The sequence below is a fragment of the Lepidothrix coronata genome, unplaced genomic scaffold (assembly GCF_001604755.1).
Source record: "Lepidothrix coronata isolate B3197 unplaced genomic scaffold, Lepidothrix_coronata-1.0 Scaffold12, whole genome shotgun sequence".
Classification (NCBI taxonomy): domain Eukaryota; kingdom Metazoa; phylum Chordata; class Aves; order Passeriformes; family Pipridae; genus Lepidothrix; species Lepidothrix coronata.
The window spans coordinates 10,372,927-10,391,801 of record NW_016690192.1 but is presented as its reverse complement, the minus strand read 5'-3'; the positions used below and the strand labels follow the sequence as shown (position 1 = coordinate 10,391,801).

Here is an 18,875-nt window from a genome sequence, read left to right as displayed (position 1 = left end):
CAGCTCTGCCATTTGGCATTGCTGGCAAATCTAATCCATGTAGACTGTACTCTGCCAGTCATATAATTAGACTTGGTACCAAACTCAGGACATGCCCACCTCCAGGGAATTTGCTGTTCCCACTATTTGTCAGAGGGAAGCATTGCTGATGTAATTTTGTACCACTGCAGTCATTTCAGTATGTTATGTCTTTTGGTTGCTCAGTTAAGAGTTCTCTGAGATAGTGTCAAAAACCTTACTCAAGTCAAGCCATAACAGATCGAGGGCTACTCATATCCAGGGCCTGTTACACTGTCACAGCATGGGATGAGCGTGGCTTGATGTGATTTTCTTGACAAATCCATCTTGGCTGTAGCTTATCATTTCATTAGCTACCATGTACTTAAAGATGTGTGATCATCTGCTTCAGTACTTTTCTGGGAATGGAGGCTAGAATGATTGACAGTTCTTGACCTATTCCCCCCTTTGGAATTTTATGTGCCGTGTTCTCCCTCTTCTTCTCTCCTGAAATCTGGTGTCCTCCCGAGCTCTCTGACCACTGCTCACATCTCTGACACTGCCTTTATCTCTCCGACGTGAAATCCTCCGGGCCTGGCAAATCTGAAGGGAAAAAATCTAATTCATCCAAGCAGTCTCTGCGCGGTTACCATTCTCCCCCTTTACCAGGGTTTCCCTCAGAGCGTTCATCTGAGGAGAGAATGGCACCGGATGTTTCCGCTTTCCCGGTGTCACCTCGTGGCCTCCCGCCCCCTGCATGGTCCGGCGGGGCCCGGGCCGTGTCCCCCGCGCTCGGCTCTCCGCACCCCCGGCACCGCCCTCAGCAGCCTCCGCCTGCCTTCCCGCCGGCACGGGAACACCGCGACGCGGATCCCGCCGCTGACCTGGTTTTCCAGGTCTGAGGTGAGGAGAGTGAGGAGAGGGGGTGAGGAGAGGCCGCGGGGGCTGTTCGGGCCCGTCCTCGCGGGCGGCGTCTCCTCCGCGCCACCGGAGCGCGCCCGGGACGGGAGTGGCGCGCGCCCCGTGGGACCGCGCGCGGCGGGAAGCGCGCGCCGTCGGAGGGGAGAGGAGGGGAGGGGGGTGGGAAGGGGCGCGCGCTACCTGCGGGGGAAGGGAGGGGACCGTGCGCGTGCGCCCTCCGCCCACTTCGGGGCGCGTGCACGCGCGCGCGTGTGTCCGTAGGCGCGCGTGGAGTGGCGGGGCGGTCGGGAGGCTTGCGCGATGACGTCACGACGGCGCGCGCAGGACGTAACCCCGGCGTGACGCACAGCCCGGCGAGCCCGTGAGTTTCCCGTTACGATTTATTTTCTTGTGCCGCGGCCCCGCCGCCCCCGCCCGGCCGCGGGGGGGCCTTGCGGGGGGGGGGGGGGCGCGGCGTGGCGGGGGGCGCGGGCCGGGCCGGGCCGGGCCGAGCGGGGCCGCGTCGGACCGGGCAGGCCGGGCCGCCCTAGCGGCGGGCGGCGTAGCGGGCGGCTCTGCCCCATCCTGCCGCATCGGGAACATGGCGGCCGCCTCCGACCTGGTGCGGCATCGCGGCTCGGCCGCAACGGCCCGCCGCGGTAAGTGGCCGGGCCGGGCGGCGGCGGCGGCGCGGCGGAGCTCGGGCGTGCGCGGGAGGCGCTGCCCTGCCTGGCCCTCCCCTCCTTGCCCGCCGCGTCCCTCCCTCCGGCCTCGGCAGCGCCTCTCGCCCCCTCCCTGGGCCGGCGAGCGGCGTCCCCGGTGCCCCGGCCGGGCGGGACACAAAGGGCTGTGCTGAGGAGGGTTCTGTGCGGTCACATGAAGCGGCGCAGCCAGTGAGCGCGGAGCGGGGAGGGGGAGCGGGGCCGCCGCCATTGCCGGGCGCGGAGGAGCCGGGCAGCCCGGGGCCGCCGCTCGGGGCCCGGGGCCGGGCAGCGCCGCCCGGGGCCGGGGCAGCCAGGTAATGCCCCGCGGGCTGGGGTATCCGAGGTCACCCCGCGAGGCCCCGCAGGGCCCGTCCTCTCCGGCCGCCCGCCCGCCGGGTCCCGCGGGCCACCCGCGCTCCGCCTCTCCCGCCCCGCCGCCGTTCGGCCCGGGGTGCGGGTCCCACAGCGCTGCCCGCCCGTGCTGGTCGGCCTGGGAAGGGTCGTGTGCTCCCGTTCTGGGACAGCGGGAATGCGCGCTCCTCTCCTCCCCTGCGGTCCCTTCCTGCCTGCCCTGAAGCGGAGCGGCTCCGAACCGCACGGTGTCGGTACGAAGGGCTGGCGAGGGGCGCTGGGCGGTGCGCTCTCGGACCGGGAGCGGTAGCGGGGCTCCCCGAGCAGAAGTGGTTTACATCAGCAAAGTTACTAGATCAGGTATCGAAGTCGTGTCCTCGGGCCCCGAGCTGCTTCAGGATCTGGCGGTTTCTCTGACAAAGTTTGTGTTCCATCAGGTTTCAGTGGTGAACACTTGACAAATATAAGTTATATGAAATGCAGAAAGTTTTTTTTCTTCTTATAGGTTGTGTGTAACCTTCAGTCTGTTGGAAATACTTCTGTTGTGGTATTTTGATCTGTAAACTGACACATTACAGTGGTAATGAAAAGTAAGCGTGGTATATCAAAATAGGTTTCCATCAGTGTCGTACAACTGACCCTTTAAGCAAAACCTCTTTTGCAGTGATACTCTGATTCCTGCCCCCTCTTTCTAGCATGTAATTTAATTATGAAGATTGTGTCATGGAACTTTGCTTTCAAACGCATATGGGGAATGAATGTGCACCAGATTTTAGGGTAAGAAGCCATTTCATGTTGTACAGATTAATGAATTAACACGTGGGACAAATAAGAGACTGATAAGCATTTCTGGAATTCTTCTGTGGAATTGTACATTTTACATTTTACTGAAAAGTTTGTGCAATATGTTATTTTTTAATATAAATTCCTAAATAATTTTTGATTCAAATTATAAAACAAATTTTAAAGAGAAGATTCTTCACAGTGGAGGGTGAAGTGCTTCAGAGTCTTTGTAACTTAATGTGATTCTTCTGTGTAAAATTCTTTACTTCCTGACTTGTGCAAGTCAGGTGATTTGAGGGCAGACTAAATGGACTGATTAGACAATGCAAAATAGATCTGGGGAAGCTTTTAGTGGGTCACTTAGGTGCAGAGAAAATGCAGCAATTTTCTTATTGGAGAGGACTTTAAGTAGAGTGCATGAAAGAGTGATGCAGTGTGACAATCCTATTAACTGACTTATAATCAGAGCTGATGTTGCAAACCTGTCTAATGTAACTGCAGAGGAATGTGGTGCAGAGTTATACAAGAATTAACAGTGAGAATTGAAATTAATTATCTTCAAAATATGGTATTAAAATAGTTTCTTTCTACTACTAGAGTATTCATTCCAAGAGAATTTTTCTAATAAAAATCTACCCAAGACACAGGAATTTTATAGAGAGGAAAAAAAAGTTGTAATATCACCAAAGGGATTTGACTTTTCTTTTTATACATATATTATTATCTTTTTTTTTTTTTTTTAGTCTTTGTGATATTTTTTTAAATTAAAAAAAGACCTGGGAAATATCGCTGTTAAAAAAAAAAAAGTAAAGGTGTACTACTCTGATGACTTTTTTTTTTTTTTAAAGTTTCACAATGTCCAGCATCTGATTTATACTGAGGAACACCAGGAGGAATACATCTAGGAAAATATGGAAGTTATTAAGTGAATGCTAAGAGAATTGAAATCTCAACAGGTGACCTGGCTAGTAGGAGGTAAAGGCACTGACCACTTAGAGCATTTTTGTGAGGTTATTTAGTACAGAAATGATTGATTGAAGGAGGAGAATCAGCAACTGAATAAACAGGATATTAAACAAGAATGGCAATGCCTTCCACTTCAAAATAACTGAATGTCATATGGATACTGAAGTCAAGGGTTGTCAGTGGAATTTATTGAGCAATAGTTTGTGCTTATACTTTCAAGTATTAGCACAACTTATATACTTTTTATTCGAGCCTTTTTAAGTTGCTTGTGGAGAAAATGGAACTGAAAAAGGAATAAAGTTCTCCATAGTAATAAAACACACACATGCTCACACACACAGTTATTAGTTTCAAATACTTTTAGACTTTTAAACAGCTTGCAAAAGATCTAAGAGTTTAAAACTGGAAAAAATACTGGATAGTTGTGTCACTTCTCTACAACTTCACCTGAGGTTGGTTTGAATTAAATGTATTTGAACAGTCGCTGATTCACTATGTCAATAACTCACTTTTCTCATATTTTTACATTTTCAAGTACCTTTTTGTCTTCAGCAAAGTTCAGGTGTGGGTGTTAGAGAGCTACCTTAAGATACTTGTTTTATGGATTTCTCTAATGTTAGTTACTTTAAGCCAAATTGAATTAGTTTCCTCTGTGCTCTGGATTGCAGAGCACTTTGTATTAGGTATCCAGAGATTTGGAAGAAAATAATAAAATTAAACAACATTGCACTCACTTAAATTGATTTTGAGACTGGGGTAACTTGGCATAACCTCCAAAACCTGATTCCTTCAGATGAAAATAGCGTCCACCCAACTTCAGAGTGTAAAGGAATCGCTGGTAAAACAAACAAGTCTGTCTTCTTTAAAAATAAGTTAATTGATCTTCTTGATCACTCTGCCTGTAAACTAAATCTATAAGCTGATTTTTGATAATTAACATTTTTTCTTTTTTTTTTCTTCAATGTAGATGCAACCTTCATATTGGTACTGCATAAAAAGGTTAAGTTACCTGAGGAAATTGTGAATGTTGGTCATTCTGGCTGATATACATACAGATACTATTGGACTGTCTGAGTTAAAGGATTTCCTGTAGTTTGTAGTATTATGAAAAAAATACCCTTTTTGTGCTTAATTAACAAAAAAACCCCAAAGACCAAACAAAAACCCCACATGCACTTCCATGCCTGTATACATTGTGTTCCTTAGCTCAGGTAATAGGAGCCTTTCACGCAAGCAGCGATGGTAGGAAAGTCATGCCCATGTTGTTCACAGAACTGTAGAAATGGTCACTTGGACATCCCCTGTTATGTAAAAACAGACAGAAATACACTGCACCTCTCCAGTGCAGTAATCTTGTGAGATGTAATTTGATGCTCAAATCACAGTTCTCCATCGTGAAAGACCATGTAATGAGTTTGCATAAACTTCTAATGTGTGGGTTTTTTGAAAAAATTTTAAATGCATGGTAGTCAGGTGGTCAGTCATGTTGCTTACTTTGTGTGCAACGCAGTGTCATGTAATGAGTGTTTTGTCTTGGTACAAAGTTTACCCGAAACCCATAGTATTTACTCATAAGTGGTGTTTCCTCTTTGTAGGAGAGCAAGATTTTTTAAATTTCAGGAAATAAAATGACAACAAAAAAAAGTATCCAATTGTGGTGCATTTCTGTCACACTTCAACTGTACACAGCAGCTGTTGATAAAATGTTGCAGCAATGTCCTTATATTGCCATTGAGGTTAAAGGGGGGAAGACAGTGGCTTAACAGTGGGTATTGATGTTTTGCTTACACTAAATATTAACTGACTTGATACTTCCAAGCAAACTTGGTGATGCAGAGAACTCTCCAACAGAAGTAATTTTAATATTCTTGGTATGGGAACTGAGGGTTCTTTCTAAATCCAGATTCTGGAAATGAAATTCTCTAGTTGACATTTATTGATTGATACCGAGTGCTTAGTCTTACAAATAATTAACTAGTTTAAGGATAATGGGCTATTTAGTAATTCAGTATTTCTTGAAACTTATTCCAGTTTATGTGAAGTTCACGCTCAAATCAGAATAAAGGTTGCTGGGCTTAGGAATATTTCAGGCCTATTGCTAGTGTTTAGTAGATTTTCAGTATGCCAAAACTGCAAGTTAATACCATACTTAATCGGATTGCTTTTTTTCATAAAGGGACATTGTTCTGTGAGTATTTGAATGATTGTACTTTTTGCTTGCCTTAAGTGACTACTTGATAATATTATACTCTTCACAAAGCAGCTGGAGCAGGGGAGAGGATGCATCTTGGGAAACAGGATAGAAGGAATTACAGGAGCCTTAGTGATTGGTCCAACTGCAGCTGAAGACATGAACTGAGATCGTTGTACCTTCCTTGTTTCTGGACCAACTGTTAGCACCTGCCTGTGAAAATACTTTCCACAGCAAAGTATATCTCTTGCATAAATTACCTTTATTTACAATCTTTTACCTGACGAATCCATTTATAGTTTGAGTAGAAGACATAAGAAATTCCTTAACAAATATATCACTGGAATGTAGTAATGAATCTGTCCTGCCTGCCTTTTCACAGAGTAATAATTTCATATGTTCATAGCATTGAGTTGTGCCTTATCCCATCTCCTTTGCCAGTGGGGTTCTTTGGTAGGGACAGGGATGGGTTTTCGGGAAAAGGCGTACAACAGGAGGCCAGGAGACTGCTTTTGGAAAAGTGTTACGTACGTCTGCTCCTAAGGCATGGCAGCTCTGAAGCTGCTCCTTGTTGCTGCTGGTAGGAAGTGGTAGGTGTGTGTTTCTTGTCTGCCTGCAGTCAGTGGGGTGATGATGGGTGGTGGTTATGGTTTAGGGTTTTTGTTGGTTCGGTTTGGGTTTTTTTTGTTTTGCTGCTTTTCAACGAATCTTCTGGCTGATAGCTTGCTTTTTTCCTGGAGTGGCTGTTCTCTGAATGTTTCTGTTTTTTCCTTCTGCTTCCACTTGGCTCTCCTAGGAGCACTATGTGATACAATTTTTGATGACTACTTTTGGAAAGCCCTTAATGTTTGTAATGTTTGTGGCTGATACTTTTCTTCATCTTCAGATGTATGCGTATACAACAGTTTTGTGGCTGTAGAGTTTCAGAAACTGTCTCTGATATTAACTTAATTTTCCAAATTTATGTTTTTCAGTCAGAAGAGTTTGGAAGTTTAGAGAATTTGTATCCTAAAATTAAGCTCCCAACAATCAAAACAGTGGTTGTAGGGCTGCAGGTTATTGTATTTATGCTTATTTTATTTGCAAAGAAATCATGTGTTCTTGTGAATGTTCTTAGAAGCCTTCACCAAAGAGACTAGATTCTGTGTGATCATTGGTGGGGAGGACTGAGAAGGGGAATATTTTTTTCCGACAGCTGTATTTTTGTTGTTGCTATTAAGTTGGCTTGGTATTAGAAACAATATTTTCAAGAGAGGACGGGCTCTGCCTGCAAAGTTCCAATATAAATAACTTTTTTCCTTCACACAGAAGTGCTGGGGTTTTTTGTTTTAATACTGTAGCTATGAGTGTATTTTCTGTGAGAAAGTCTTGATTGTGTGTCCTGTCACAGGGAGTGGGAAGTGACAGTTGGGCAGCTGGCTTCTCCCACTTCTCTCCCACAGTGAAGTGAGTACTCTGCCCTCCTCTACTTCCTATTTTTTAACATATGTATTGGTATCGGTTGAAATCACCTAATCTTTTCTATTCTTGAACAAAACTTAAAAATTGAGAATCTGTGGAAGGTAATAAAAATAACTACGCTGTGTACAAATTATAGTGAATGTTAGAACATTAGAAATGTTAGAAAGTTACTTTAAAAACAGTTTTTCGTCTTGTAGGAAGTTGAGAATAAAATATCAGAACTCCCTAATCAGGTACTTATTAACAAAAAATATCTAATGTTGTGGCAGTTTTTTTGCTGGGGCAAAAGGGGGAAAGTAAGTTGGGGGGACATGTGATGTTAAATTAACCTAGATAAGCTGCAATGAAAAAATTGGGAGGATTTGGAGCAATTACAGATGGGAGGGAGTAGAGCTTGCATGTCTGGAATGCAAATTGAACTGAAATGCTAAAGAAACTGAGGTGGAAAGGTTGCATGTGTGGTACATAAACTAACGATAGTAGGTACTGTCTATTGTCTATTCTTTCTGCATCTTTGCTTTGGGGGAACATTTGAAGGTTTGTTTTGTCTGACTTGGTTTTTTTATAGAAGTGCTTTGGGATAGTGATTGTCTATTTCTGTGTCCTTTCAAAGCCTTGAATGTGTTGGACTGTAGTGACACAAGTGATGAGAAGTAGTAGATTTGCTGGTGAGCTGCTTTAGCATGGATTCTCACAGACCTTTCCTTTTGTTAATGTTTTGAAGTAAGGTAAGTACATCACTAGCATCCAGTGCCACATTCCCCTTAATGCCAAGCCCTTGTTCCCAGACTTTCTAGGTGGTGAGACTTGCTGGTGAAGTTCACCGTGATTTCTCACTGCTATACATGTGACTGAAAGTACTGGTGGATGAGAGAGGTCCAGTTTCTTTCCTGGCGTATGTGAGGCTTGAAGAGGAACAGCTTGTCTAGAAAAAAATGGTTCTTCAGGTATCTCTCTCTACCACAATTGTAAGACTGCTGTTGCTTCTCGGTGTTTTATCAGCAGTAGTGAGCACTAAAGGCAGAATGTATTTCTGCACAAGGGAGAGAGCAAAAAATAGAAATAATACTTGGGAGAAACCTTTCAAGTTCCTATATAACTGAAACGTCATGCTGTTTCTAAAAATACCATACAGGTATTGTGGTAATTCATTTTTAGAAATGTCTTTTAGACACTAAAAACAACTTAGGAATTTGCCTTCCATTTTTTATCCCAGTGAGATGAGCAGAGATGATGATGATGACTTGCCTAGCAAGGATTTATGTCAAAAATTCTTGATTTTATGTAACCTTAGTCCATGCAGATCCGGTTCTTTTGTGCTATCCTGGTAATCCAGTGTAAAGTGTATGAAAGAGGCTTAGAGTATGTGTACTGTCTCTTCTGTTTCTTGAGCTACTTCTGAAAGTTTGGTTAGGAAATCTGTTTTGGTCAGGAAAACTGGCAAACTAAGCATGTGTAGTTTTTTTAGCCCCAACCAAACGAGGTGTCTAAGGATAGCCAGTGGGCTGGATAGACACAGGTGAGGATAACCGATGTGGCATGCTGGAAATACTGAGTTTTTCCATTTGTTTTTATGTGTTTGGGAGAACTAATTCAAATAGCAAAAGAATCAAAGACTAAAAGCTTTTACCCGATTGATAGCTAAGCAAAAGGAAGTGAAGAATGAAACCAAGTCCACAAGCATTTGAAGGGTTCAAGGCTGAAAAGAGAAAGTTTAATGGAGCCCTAACTTTGAAGTGAAGCCTTTGTAGGACTGCTATGCCTTCTTGCAGTTTAGCATGGAAGCTCCATAGGTGTTTATTAAACAGTTTAGAAAGTAGACCTCAAGGTACTGCATAACTTGAGTAGAGACCTTGGGGTAGATCTTGAAAATATCTAGAATAGAATAGATAGAATAATTTTGTAGAGTAATTTTGGAGCAAAGGCTTAGTAACTTGACAAAACACTTGGAAATTATACTATAGAAAACAATCCTGTATGGTGATGCTGTTAGTAATAAAACTTGTGGACCCTGTCCATATGAACACAGGGACCATGAATAGGAGCTTACTAATGGATGTTGTATCAGAACTGCTCTGTGGTTGTGGTGCTGGTGATATGTGACTGGTTCAGCTGAGTGTTCACAACAGTAACTGGTGATCAAAAACTACATTTCAAAGAGTTATGTGGAGGCATTTGCCCCAGTTTGCTTCCCAGGCCTGGTTGTATAACCTGGGTTGTAAGATGTGTGTTGTTCCTATTCAAAAAAAACCCTAATGCAGCTATCTGTAAAAGTAAAACACAGTTGGTTAAATTGTGTTGCATTACTACAGCTTATCTAAAGTAGGAAATAGTTTTTACTTATTATGTAGACAATGAACAATGTTAGAAACTTAGTGTCACCAAACCAAAAATGAACGCTGAGCAGCAAAGTGAGAGGTGGATTTTTACATTTTCAATGACTATCAAGGTGATGGCATTGACAGCATATTATAACTTCTTCACCAAAACCAATCCTCTGTCACCAAAAAGCAGGCTCCAGCAAAATGAAGGAAAAGCTTTATGTTAGTGGTTAAGTATATGTGACTCCCCAAAGTGATCTTACGTAGATCATAAAGATTATAGCTTGTATATCAACCAAATTAGAAAGTAAAGTATTTTGTAGCTTCACTTCAAATTTGATAAGCAGTAGCTAAATCCTGTTGTATAAAATACACGTATATTTTGTTTCAGAAAACTATTGCTGGAAGAATGGCAGTGCTGAAATTTATATTTTAAGTGATTGTTATGTTTGGTTATTTTCTTCGTACTGGAACGAAGTCACATTGAAGTCACAGCTTACTCCTCTGATAAGGAAGCAGGCTGTTTGGGAGTTAGCAGTGATGTTTACAGAGACTAATACTCTAGAGTGTCTACTCTGTCCTCTGCTGGAAGGCACTGTCATAGGAATATCAAAATGAAATCTGCTACTCCAATTCAGAGTTCAGCATAAACCTACCTTCATTTTAAATGTAAGCCCTTATATATGAGGAAAGGTTTATGAATACTTAGGAAAATCTAAATGTGCATGAAATCTCTAGGAAATTTTTGTTAGATTCTACATTTTCACAGATGCAGAAAATCCGCTTCCTCTGAGGCTAGGAACAGGAGATTCCCTCTCCTGCCATGGTCAGGAAATGTCAGAAATGCTGTCTAGACCGACAACAGCAGGCATTAGAGCTCGTGATCCCAGCATAGCTATGCTTTCAACTGGAACAAACTTGTGAGGAACTGAATTTGGACTTAGGATCCTATTTTGTTGGGGGTACTTATGTGCTAATACCAGTTCACTATTTCCTCCCATTGCTGTTACAAATATTTATGTATTTCACTTTCTGTTACTGCTCTTTCACCACTGCTTTCTTTCAAGCTGTTTTGACACAACAAAAGAGAGATTTTTATTTTTTTTAAAGAAAGAAGAAAATAATGTCATCACTAATTTTGGGCTGTAGGATTTTAGGCTCAACCTTTTTTAAAAACTACATTGCAGTTGTAAGTCAAGGAAGTGTTTCAAGTGTTGTCATTTTAAAGACTGCAGAAATGTAGAGGAGGAGTTGAAAATGGATGTGTATGCTAGTTGGTCTTAAAAGAGTTTTGTAAATGTAGAAAATTCAGAGATACATCAGTCTACTAAGAAATTGCTTTTGGCTCCAGCACTTGCTTTGATTTTGTAATGTGTGATCTGGGAAGGGTTTCTAAGTGGCTGCTATCAGTGATGACTGAGGCTGTGAGCCTGTGGCCAGGTGATCTTGTGTCAGGCTGGGTTCTTAGCGCCTGCAGGTTAAAACGATGAACTGCAGCACTGCTCTCTTCTGAAAGTGTCCTGCGGACTGGCTAGCCTCCTAAATGTAGGGTTTGGTTGTTTGGGTTTTTCTGAAAAGCAAGCTGCCATACTGTTACATTTCCATTAGTGTAAACGGAAATTGTGTCAAGTCCAGCGTTAGGGAATACTGTTAGGTGAGTACATTGGGCTGAAGACGGTCTGGAGGGAGGCATCTGAAGCGCATAGCTGGAGAAACTGCTGAGCACTTTGCTGCCTTTGGGTTTATACACAGGTTGTAGTAAGGGCTGTTGGCTTTGGAACAGTGTTAAAGCTGAAAAGAAAATGGCTACCAGAAATCATTGTTGCTACAGTAACAACATGGCTTGATTATTAATGTGCTGCTTTAACTACTGTTAGAAATGTTATGTGAGATACTGCTTTTAAGTTAAAGTGTCCTTAATGGAAACAGATATTTTCATCCATTTATATATTAATGAATATCATTAGGCTTCTTGTTCTAGAATGCCAATCTTTTTATTGGAGAAACTAATTTCTAGTAAATATATTTTAGAATCTCATTACTGCTTCTTCTACACCAAAAAGTTGCTTAATGGTTTTGAATTTTAATAATAAACATAAATGACCTTACAAAACAACTTGCAGGGGAAAAAAGCAATCTAGAGATACTATTTCACAAAATAGGTGGAATCTGGTAACATAATTCTGGCTTTCTGAAACTAAGCCCTTAATGTTTTTTCTGCGTGCAGCAAAGCTTTTTTTTAAGATATTTCTATATTTTGAGTGTGAAATAAGTATGCCCAACCTACACCCTATTTGAAGGTTTATAAGTAAGGATCAGACTATAGAGTGGAATCTACTTGGAAACTGTATTTTATTTCATAAGGGTGTAAGTGTATGCATTGTGTAGTAAACTTTTTGCAGGTTTTCTGTTAATATAGTACAGTTACACTGAGGAATTTCAGAGTTGTGTAATGCAGTACATCAGGAAAGGGGTATGTCAAGTTCAGTGAATGTGTTAAGATTAATTGATGCAATTCTGTCTCTATTAGGATTCTACAAGTGGCAGATGGGTGGCAGGTATGGACCGACAGTAAAGTGTGTCTGCTTTTCATCAAATTCCCACATGTGTAATATGTCCCATACCTAAAGAGGATCTTATTCTTCTGTACTTTTTTTGGCTTTTGGGAGGTTTTGGTGAAGTTCTCTGTCAGACTTTCCAACTGAAAAGACACAGGATTCATTCAGTAGAAGTGGAGCTGATAAATACACATAAGATAAAACTTTGAAGTTGTAGAAAAATGCATAGTATGTAAAGACATGTTTGAACTGTAGAATGTTGCTGCTTGGTGGTGCACAAAAGGGGATTCACTAATTTGATGTACACGACCTTAGCTTAAACTTTGCTTATTCTTATGCTTAGCTGACCTGCTTCATGCTTTTGTTAAAATTCTGTAGTTTTGGAGAAAGGAGAGGACGACACTATAAATGTCCACTACTCTGTAGTTTGGTATTTTAAAAACAAACCTTGAAACATAAGAGGCTGTTTTCTAAAAATGAGCTGCGTCAGATGTTTCTTAAAGCTTACTTTTTTTTTAAGACACAAGATGCATGTTTTTTAATTAAGGCTGTTGGTTCCTTAGAAAAGCATTGTGACGTGCAAAGTGATGAAGCTCTCCTGTTTTGGATTTCCAATTAATTACTTTCAGCTGAGAAGTAGGGTGTACAAACTTGGAGGAACCATAATAAATTTTATTGCGAGGTAGGCAAGATTACATGTAACTGACTGTTTTCTGGAGTGCTTTTGTGCAGTGCTTATAGTTAGAGGGTATGTCACTGTATTTTGAGGTGCTTTATGCAAAGCTTATATGATATGGTGAAGGAATATATATATACACACACGTATATATGTATGTATAAAAATGCAGACTGGAGAAGAGAGTGATTCTGTAACTGAAGGGTAGAAGCAGTTCCTGCACAGATAATGTATTGAGGAGATTTTGCTGACAGCATAATGAAAGTGTTCAGTGTCAAGGATGATGCCAAGGATATGTACAGTGCCATTAGTAGTTTGGAGTGGAATGGAGAGATGACGTCATTTCGTGCTTTAGGCTTTCCCTATTTGAGAAAAGCTGTTATATTTATGGTATATAAGTGCAGCAAACAGCTAGTTTGTGTGGTCAAGATAAATAGGCTGAAGGGTGACTGAAAATTACAGGTGGTTATTATGTGAATGGTATGTTGATCTGTAGCTCAAAGAGGTAGAGAAATAACAAAGAAGGTGAATTATTTTTTAACAGCTTATTGCTTATGGCAAATCTCATTTTGAAGAATGCTGTTCAATTTAGTTGGATATTGATGGACTGTAAACTTACTTATTAAATATCATTGATGCTTAGAATGTTACGCCTAATCTTAGCTGAGGGGAGAAACTGCACTGATAAGTAACCTTTAGAAACAACATATTAGTATTTTCTCTTAAGGCCTTGAAATTCTAAATGTTTTCAGAATTTCCATCTTTAAACTGATGCTTCAGTTTAGTACTCTTATGCTTTTTTTTGTATGTTGATTGTTACATATTTGCTTACTGTATAATGTACACTCAAAGTAAGCAGCTCTTAAGTTATGTTCGTTTCCCCTTGCTTCTCTGTAGACATCTTTGCATCTTTATTGTGTGTGCCTGTTGTGTACATCTTTAAATGTTTGCTTCTGATCTGTTCAGTAACAGAGTGGAAAAGTAACCTTTTCAGCCAATATATTTTGTTAGTCCAAACCCCAGTCTACCTGGAACACTCTTCCCTCTGATGTATTTTCAATTTTTTTATATATAATGCAGATTTTTGAAATAATTATTAAATCTTGTTGTTTGACCTAATTGATGCTATAAACAAAGGTTCTTTTCTTCCATTCAGGCTACTCACTCTCACTACCTTTTTCCCTACTGTGATACTCCTATTAATGTTGCATTCAACTGCTTGTAATTTTGTTTGGACTGAAACAGCTTCCCAGTCTGAGGTATGATCAGTTGTGTTCATTTCCTATGCTGTCACACGTTTCCTTGAAGTGCTTCACCATCCCATACGGGTTGTTGTCAAAAAGCAAAACTTTCTACGAGTAGAAAAATGAGAGATTTCAGCACTTGCACGTGAAAGCCCTACCACAGCTTTGGGAACTGTGCGTGTGGCTTTTACTGTGATGAACAGACAAAGAAGAACTGTAACTTCTTTGAACTGTTTTTCAGATAATTCTCAAAATCTGGCAGGAGATTCAAAATGCAGGAGGCAGTCTTCTCTCTTGCAGTCCCTTGCTTGCTTTTGTTCAGTTACTGCAGATTCTTTGAAGTCAGAAGCATCTCCAGTAAAAAGACTTAAATTTTGTCTCTTCACGTTGTAAAGTGTTAAGCTTTTGCTTAATTTAACTTCTGGATAATTCAGGCTTCAGTAGAGTACCTGCTCCTAAATATTGCTTTTCATTAACTGTTGTAAGAAGAGTAATTATTATTATTTTTCCTTTAAAAATTTAATTTTAGTAAATTTGACAGTGGCATTTATGATTCAGTTGGTTAAACTACAGTTGGAATAGCATAGATTGAGAGGTTTTACAAATTCTCAAAGGGAATTAATTTTGTGATTTTTAGAAAACCTCATGTTTAAATTCAAGTGATTATTTAATCTACACTGAATGTTAGTTCTAGGTATTTGTGGGTACTGAATGTAGAGTAAGTTATTTTTATACTTTTTAGATAGGAATCAAAGACAATCAAAACTCCTTCTGCAAACAGAAAGCAGGAAACTACGTTCTGTACAGACAAGGTCATTGCTGACTAGTTGTTAGGAAGACGATGGCATACACTTGTCTTTAAAGAGCTTTTTGGCTGTATTAACTGATGTAGGAGACTTACCAGCTAAGGTTTTGTTTTTTCAGTTCTCTTCTCAAATTACTTTATCCCTGATACTTGTGTGTACAGTTTTGGCTGGAACTTTGTCTGGGTTTCTTGTAATAGACTTTTCTTAGCGTAATCTCTGCTTTCTGCTGGCTGATTTTTCCCACACTGATATTTAGGATTATTGGATTTCTGTAATATTGTAGATGTTTTCCAGAGCTGCATCAGGTATTAGAATGAAATTTCTTCTGCACCCCACCCTCCTCTTTTGAATTTAGCAGATTTTAGTGGTGGGATGGCCATATCCTGATAAATGTACATGCCACTCTCGACTAGCTAATCAAATTTTCCAAGTCTCTAATTCAAGACTACAGTTGCAAGCCTTTTGCTGTGATTTCGTGTCAAGCTAGTGGAATGGACTGTTTAGCCACAGTTTATACCAACAAAAGTAGTTTGTATAGTATAGTCATTCTAGCCTTTGTCTCTTCTTCTTTTAACCTTCCTACACAAGCGTAATCAGCTATAGGGGCAAAAGCTAGTTTTGTATTACATTATGACTCTCTTAAAAAAAAACCCAAACACAACAAAATAAGAAACAAACAAACAACAACAACCCCACACACATACACAACAACAGCAACAAAAACTTCAAATAAACGACCTGAAAAACTTCTCTATGAATTATGTTCCTACCTGCAATTGTTCCAGGAGAAGGTGCTAAAAAAATGGTGTCTTCTCCCAGATAGATGTAGAAATGTCAGTTATTGCAGATCTGTTAGGAAATAAGGGCTAGATAGTAGATAAAGGGATCCAAACTCTTGTCAAGATTACAGCAAATTTTATTTAGTCATTGTACACCTTTGCATTCTAGTGTTTCTCTAGTGTTTTTTCCCAGAGAGGGGGCAGGTTAATAGGAGATACTTCATTAAAGCAAAAAGAGCTTTCAGTCCATCTTTTTTTTTTAGTATCATTGGGGGTGCACTTGAGGTTGCGCCTGTCTCCACCATTGCAGTTTTCTTCCACTTCCTGTTCTCTGCCCTTATCAGAACAGGCAGCTGCTTATTGCTGATCAGAAGCCTGACCATTTTACAACCATGCTTGTGCCCTTTCACTCTTTGAATAGTGAGGTGAATGTTCTGTAGATACATTACCCAATTCTGCATCCCTTTTGATGCTGTCTATTACCTGGTGGTGGAGAGTGACTTTCATTCTCACTTCTTTTCCTGATAATGAGAATTAAGACAGGAAGATTTGAGCCAAAGCATTTGTGATGTTGAAATCTTTGCCTTTACCTAAGGAGTTTTTGGAGAACTACCTGTCTTGAATCTGTTGGTAAAGAATGTCAGGCACTGAGTTATTTCAAATGTCATCACCCTTGAAATGAATAGTAGGTGTTAGAGTTTGATTGTTTGTATTGGAGTGAGAGGAATCTTCTTTGACAGCAGACAGACCTTTGAGAGGTGAGTGCTGGTTAAGCACAATAGGTCAGGTAACTTTAAACAGTCTCAATGCTATCAGTAGTTTGGGCTAAAATCTGGTGTCTCGTGGATTGCATTGCCTTCACGAAGATGTTTGCGTGACTGTAGTACTGCAAGTACTATCGTGCATTGGGTGGAGCTTTGAACACCAGAGGGATTGAAAACGGGAGTTATTTCTGACTTATTGGTAGTGTTTAGTTAATTGCAGTATTTAGAAGATGTGTTCGTTGAAGGCATTTTGCACAGGGGCAGAGTCATTGGTGTAATTCTTCAGTGAGAGGAGTGTTAGGCTGGGATTTGTCACTGCCCAGCCAAAGTGCACAGGTTTACTGAGATGTCTGGTTTAGTGCTGATCGTAATGTTTGATAATGTAAAGCCTGCGGAGACCTTCTTTCTTATTTTTTGAATGTTGTTTTGGCTCTTCATACATAAAGGCTTTTATTTTTGTGGGCATTTTTAACTGTAGCTTTACATTTGCCTTCTGTAACTAACAGAAGAGCTCCACAGCTGTAATAAATCTTATTTGAGAAATGAGCACATATACATTGAATAACATTCTTGCTTAAGGTTGCATGAAGTTTAATGTGATACTAAGGAAATGATCCTGTGACTAGGGAAAGGAGCTCAAATACTTACCTTCTGTTGCTTTTTATTGCCCAGCCAGACTTACTTGAAAGGTCTGTCCTCCCTTACTCTATGTTTGTTATTTAGGCAAGTGGCTTTGAGACAATTGCAGTCTGACTGGGGAACTCAGAATCAATAAGCTGTGTGTGAGCAAAATGAGGGAAGGAATTCTAGCCAGTATGTGAGGACAGGTATCTCGTTCAGATTTAATTTTGATGATGACTAAACATTAGTTTGGTCTAGATACGAATAACCAACCCTTTCTGTAAAGATGTATGCTAGTTGTTGTGTCTTCATTAGAAGTAGACCCAGTTCTGTAGAGATACCATAGCCAAATCCATTCTTGTTTTTGTGCAGCTTCAGTGACTCTCAGAGTCTCTTCCAAATGTTATGTAGTCTGGTATCTCCAAATAGGAAGTGAAAAACTTCCTTGTATAGTTCGAAAGATCCATGAGTAAAATAGAGTATTTATTTCATCTGACATTAATCAGCATTCATGAAGGCAAACAAGTTATGATCTTAAGATGGGCAAGCTAGCCTTAGAATAATAACGCAACTCTGCCCTAGAAAAGGTGAGGAAATTAGCAAGGCCCAGGCTTAAAGCCCTTCAACACTTAATCTTAGATATGTTGATCATTTTTGCAAAAAGACTTTTAAAAAAGCTTCCATTTGTAACCATTTCCTTTCTGTGCATTGTTCCTCATTCACGGAACTTAAGATAGCTGACTTTGAAGGCAGTAGCAGAAAATGCAGCAAAGTTTTTCTTGCCGTGCAGCTTTTTTCCACTTGTTTGACCCATGATTTCTTAGTGGATTTTTTAATTAAAATGCCAATATCTATGTTACTCTCAAATTACACGTGTATTTCAGAGAAGACCACTGGAATTTTGTTATTTTTACCCTGAGACAAAAATGATGGAATACTTTTGTGGCCGTGGATTTCTTATCTCTCTGCTTTGCCTGTCTTGTCTGATAATCTAGGACGCAAGCAGAAAATGACAACTGTACAGTAAGTTCTTCTTTTATTTTGCAGGTTTGTTTTATTGTGGAAGTGGATCTTACAGCATAATGTAAATCAAACAAGCAAAGGTGAGTAGAAGTTTTTTGTTGACCTTTTTTTCCCCCCCAAATGCCATTAGCATATACTGCTGAACATGCAGAAAAGTGGTCAGTGAAAATTCTCTTGAAATTTGTATCTTGATTACTGTAATTTATGAATGTAGTGTTACTTCTACAAGATTAAAATAGGAACAAAAGATCCTCTCTTATTATTTAATATTATTATGATAATTACGCTTTTCTTCGGTAAGTTATTATAGTCAAAAAGCTATCAAGGTGTTCTGCTAGCTGTTGAGAGCCAAAATTATGAGTACTTTAAATTAATTTCATTCTCTACATATTATCCACCTGGTTGCAAAATATTGAAAGTGTACTTTGCATTGTCAAAGCAGCATGTTAAACTTGAACTTACTGTATTAATAAATAACTCTGTGGGAAATTTGACCAGTTGTCAGAATAGCGTTTCAAATTTTTAATAATGAAATTCTGTTGGAATTTTTTTTCCCCCTTTCTGTCTTTAGGAACCCATTTGGGAGTAGAACCGAAGTGTCCATTTGCAGTTGCAGAGTGTCCATCTAGGAGAAATTTTCTGTAACTTTGGCATTTCTCCTCCTTTGCCCCACCCCCCTCCTCTGTTATTTTGAGAAAAAGAATTTAGATAAGCCCTAATTTTTTCTTTT

General features: G+C 40.5%; 1 protein-coding gene across 11 annotated transcripts in view; it reads left to right on the top strand.

The window, feature by feature from the left end:
* Nucleotides 1-18,875, top strand: part of ZNF644 (zinc finger protein 644) — a 73,094-nt gene that overhangs the window by 27,209 nt on the left and 27,010 nt on the right. For 6 of the 11 annotated variants that reach the window (XM_017805513.1, XM_017805509.1, XM_017805500.1 and 3 more), the window contains exons 1-2: nt 1,224-1,279; nt 18,170-18,225. Coding sequence is in view for 1 of the 11 variants with exons in the window: in XM_017805516.1 (XP_017661005.1) it covers nt 18,170-18,225 (56 nt within the window). In the remaining 10 variants the exon portion in view is untranslated. Of the gene's footprint in view, nt 1-1,223; nt 1,280-1,469; nt 1,557-3,583; nt 3,711-7,966; nt 8,082-18,169; nt 18,226-18,875 lie in introns of those variants that run through there. The other 5 variants (XM_017805516.1, XM_017805505.1, XM_017805503.1 and 2 more) reach the window with 4 other exon arrangements.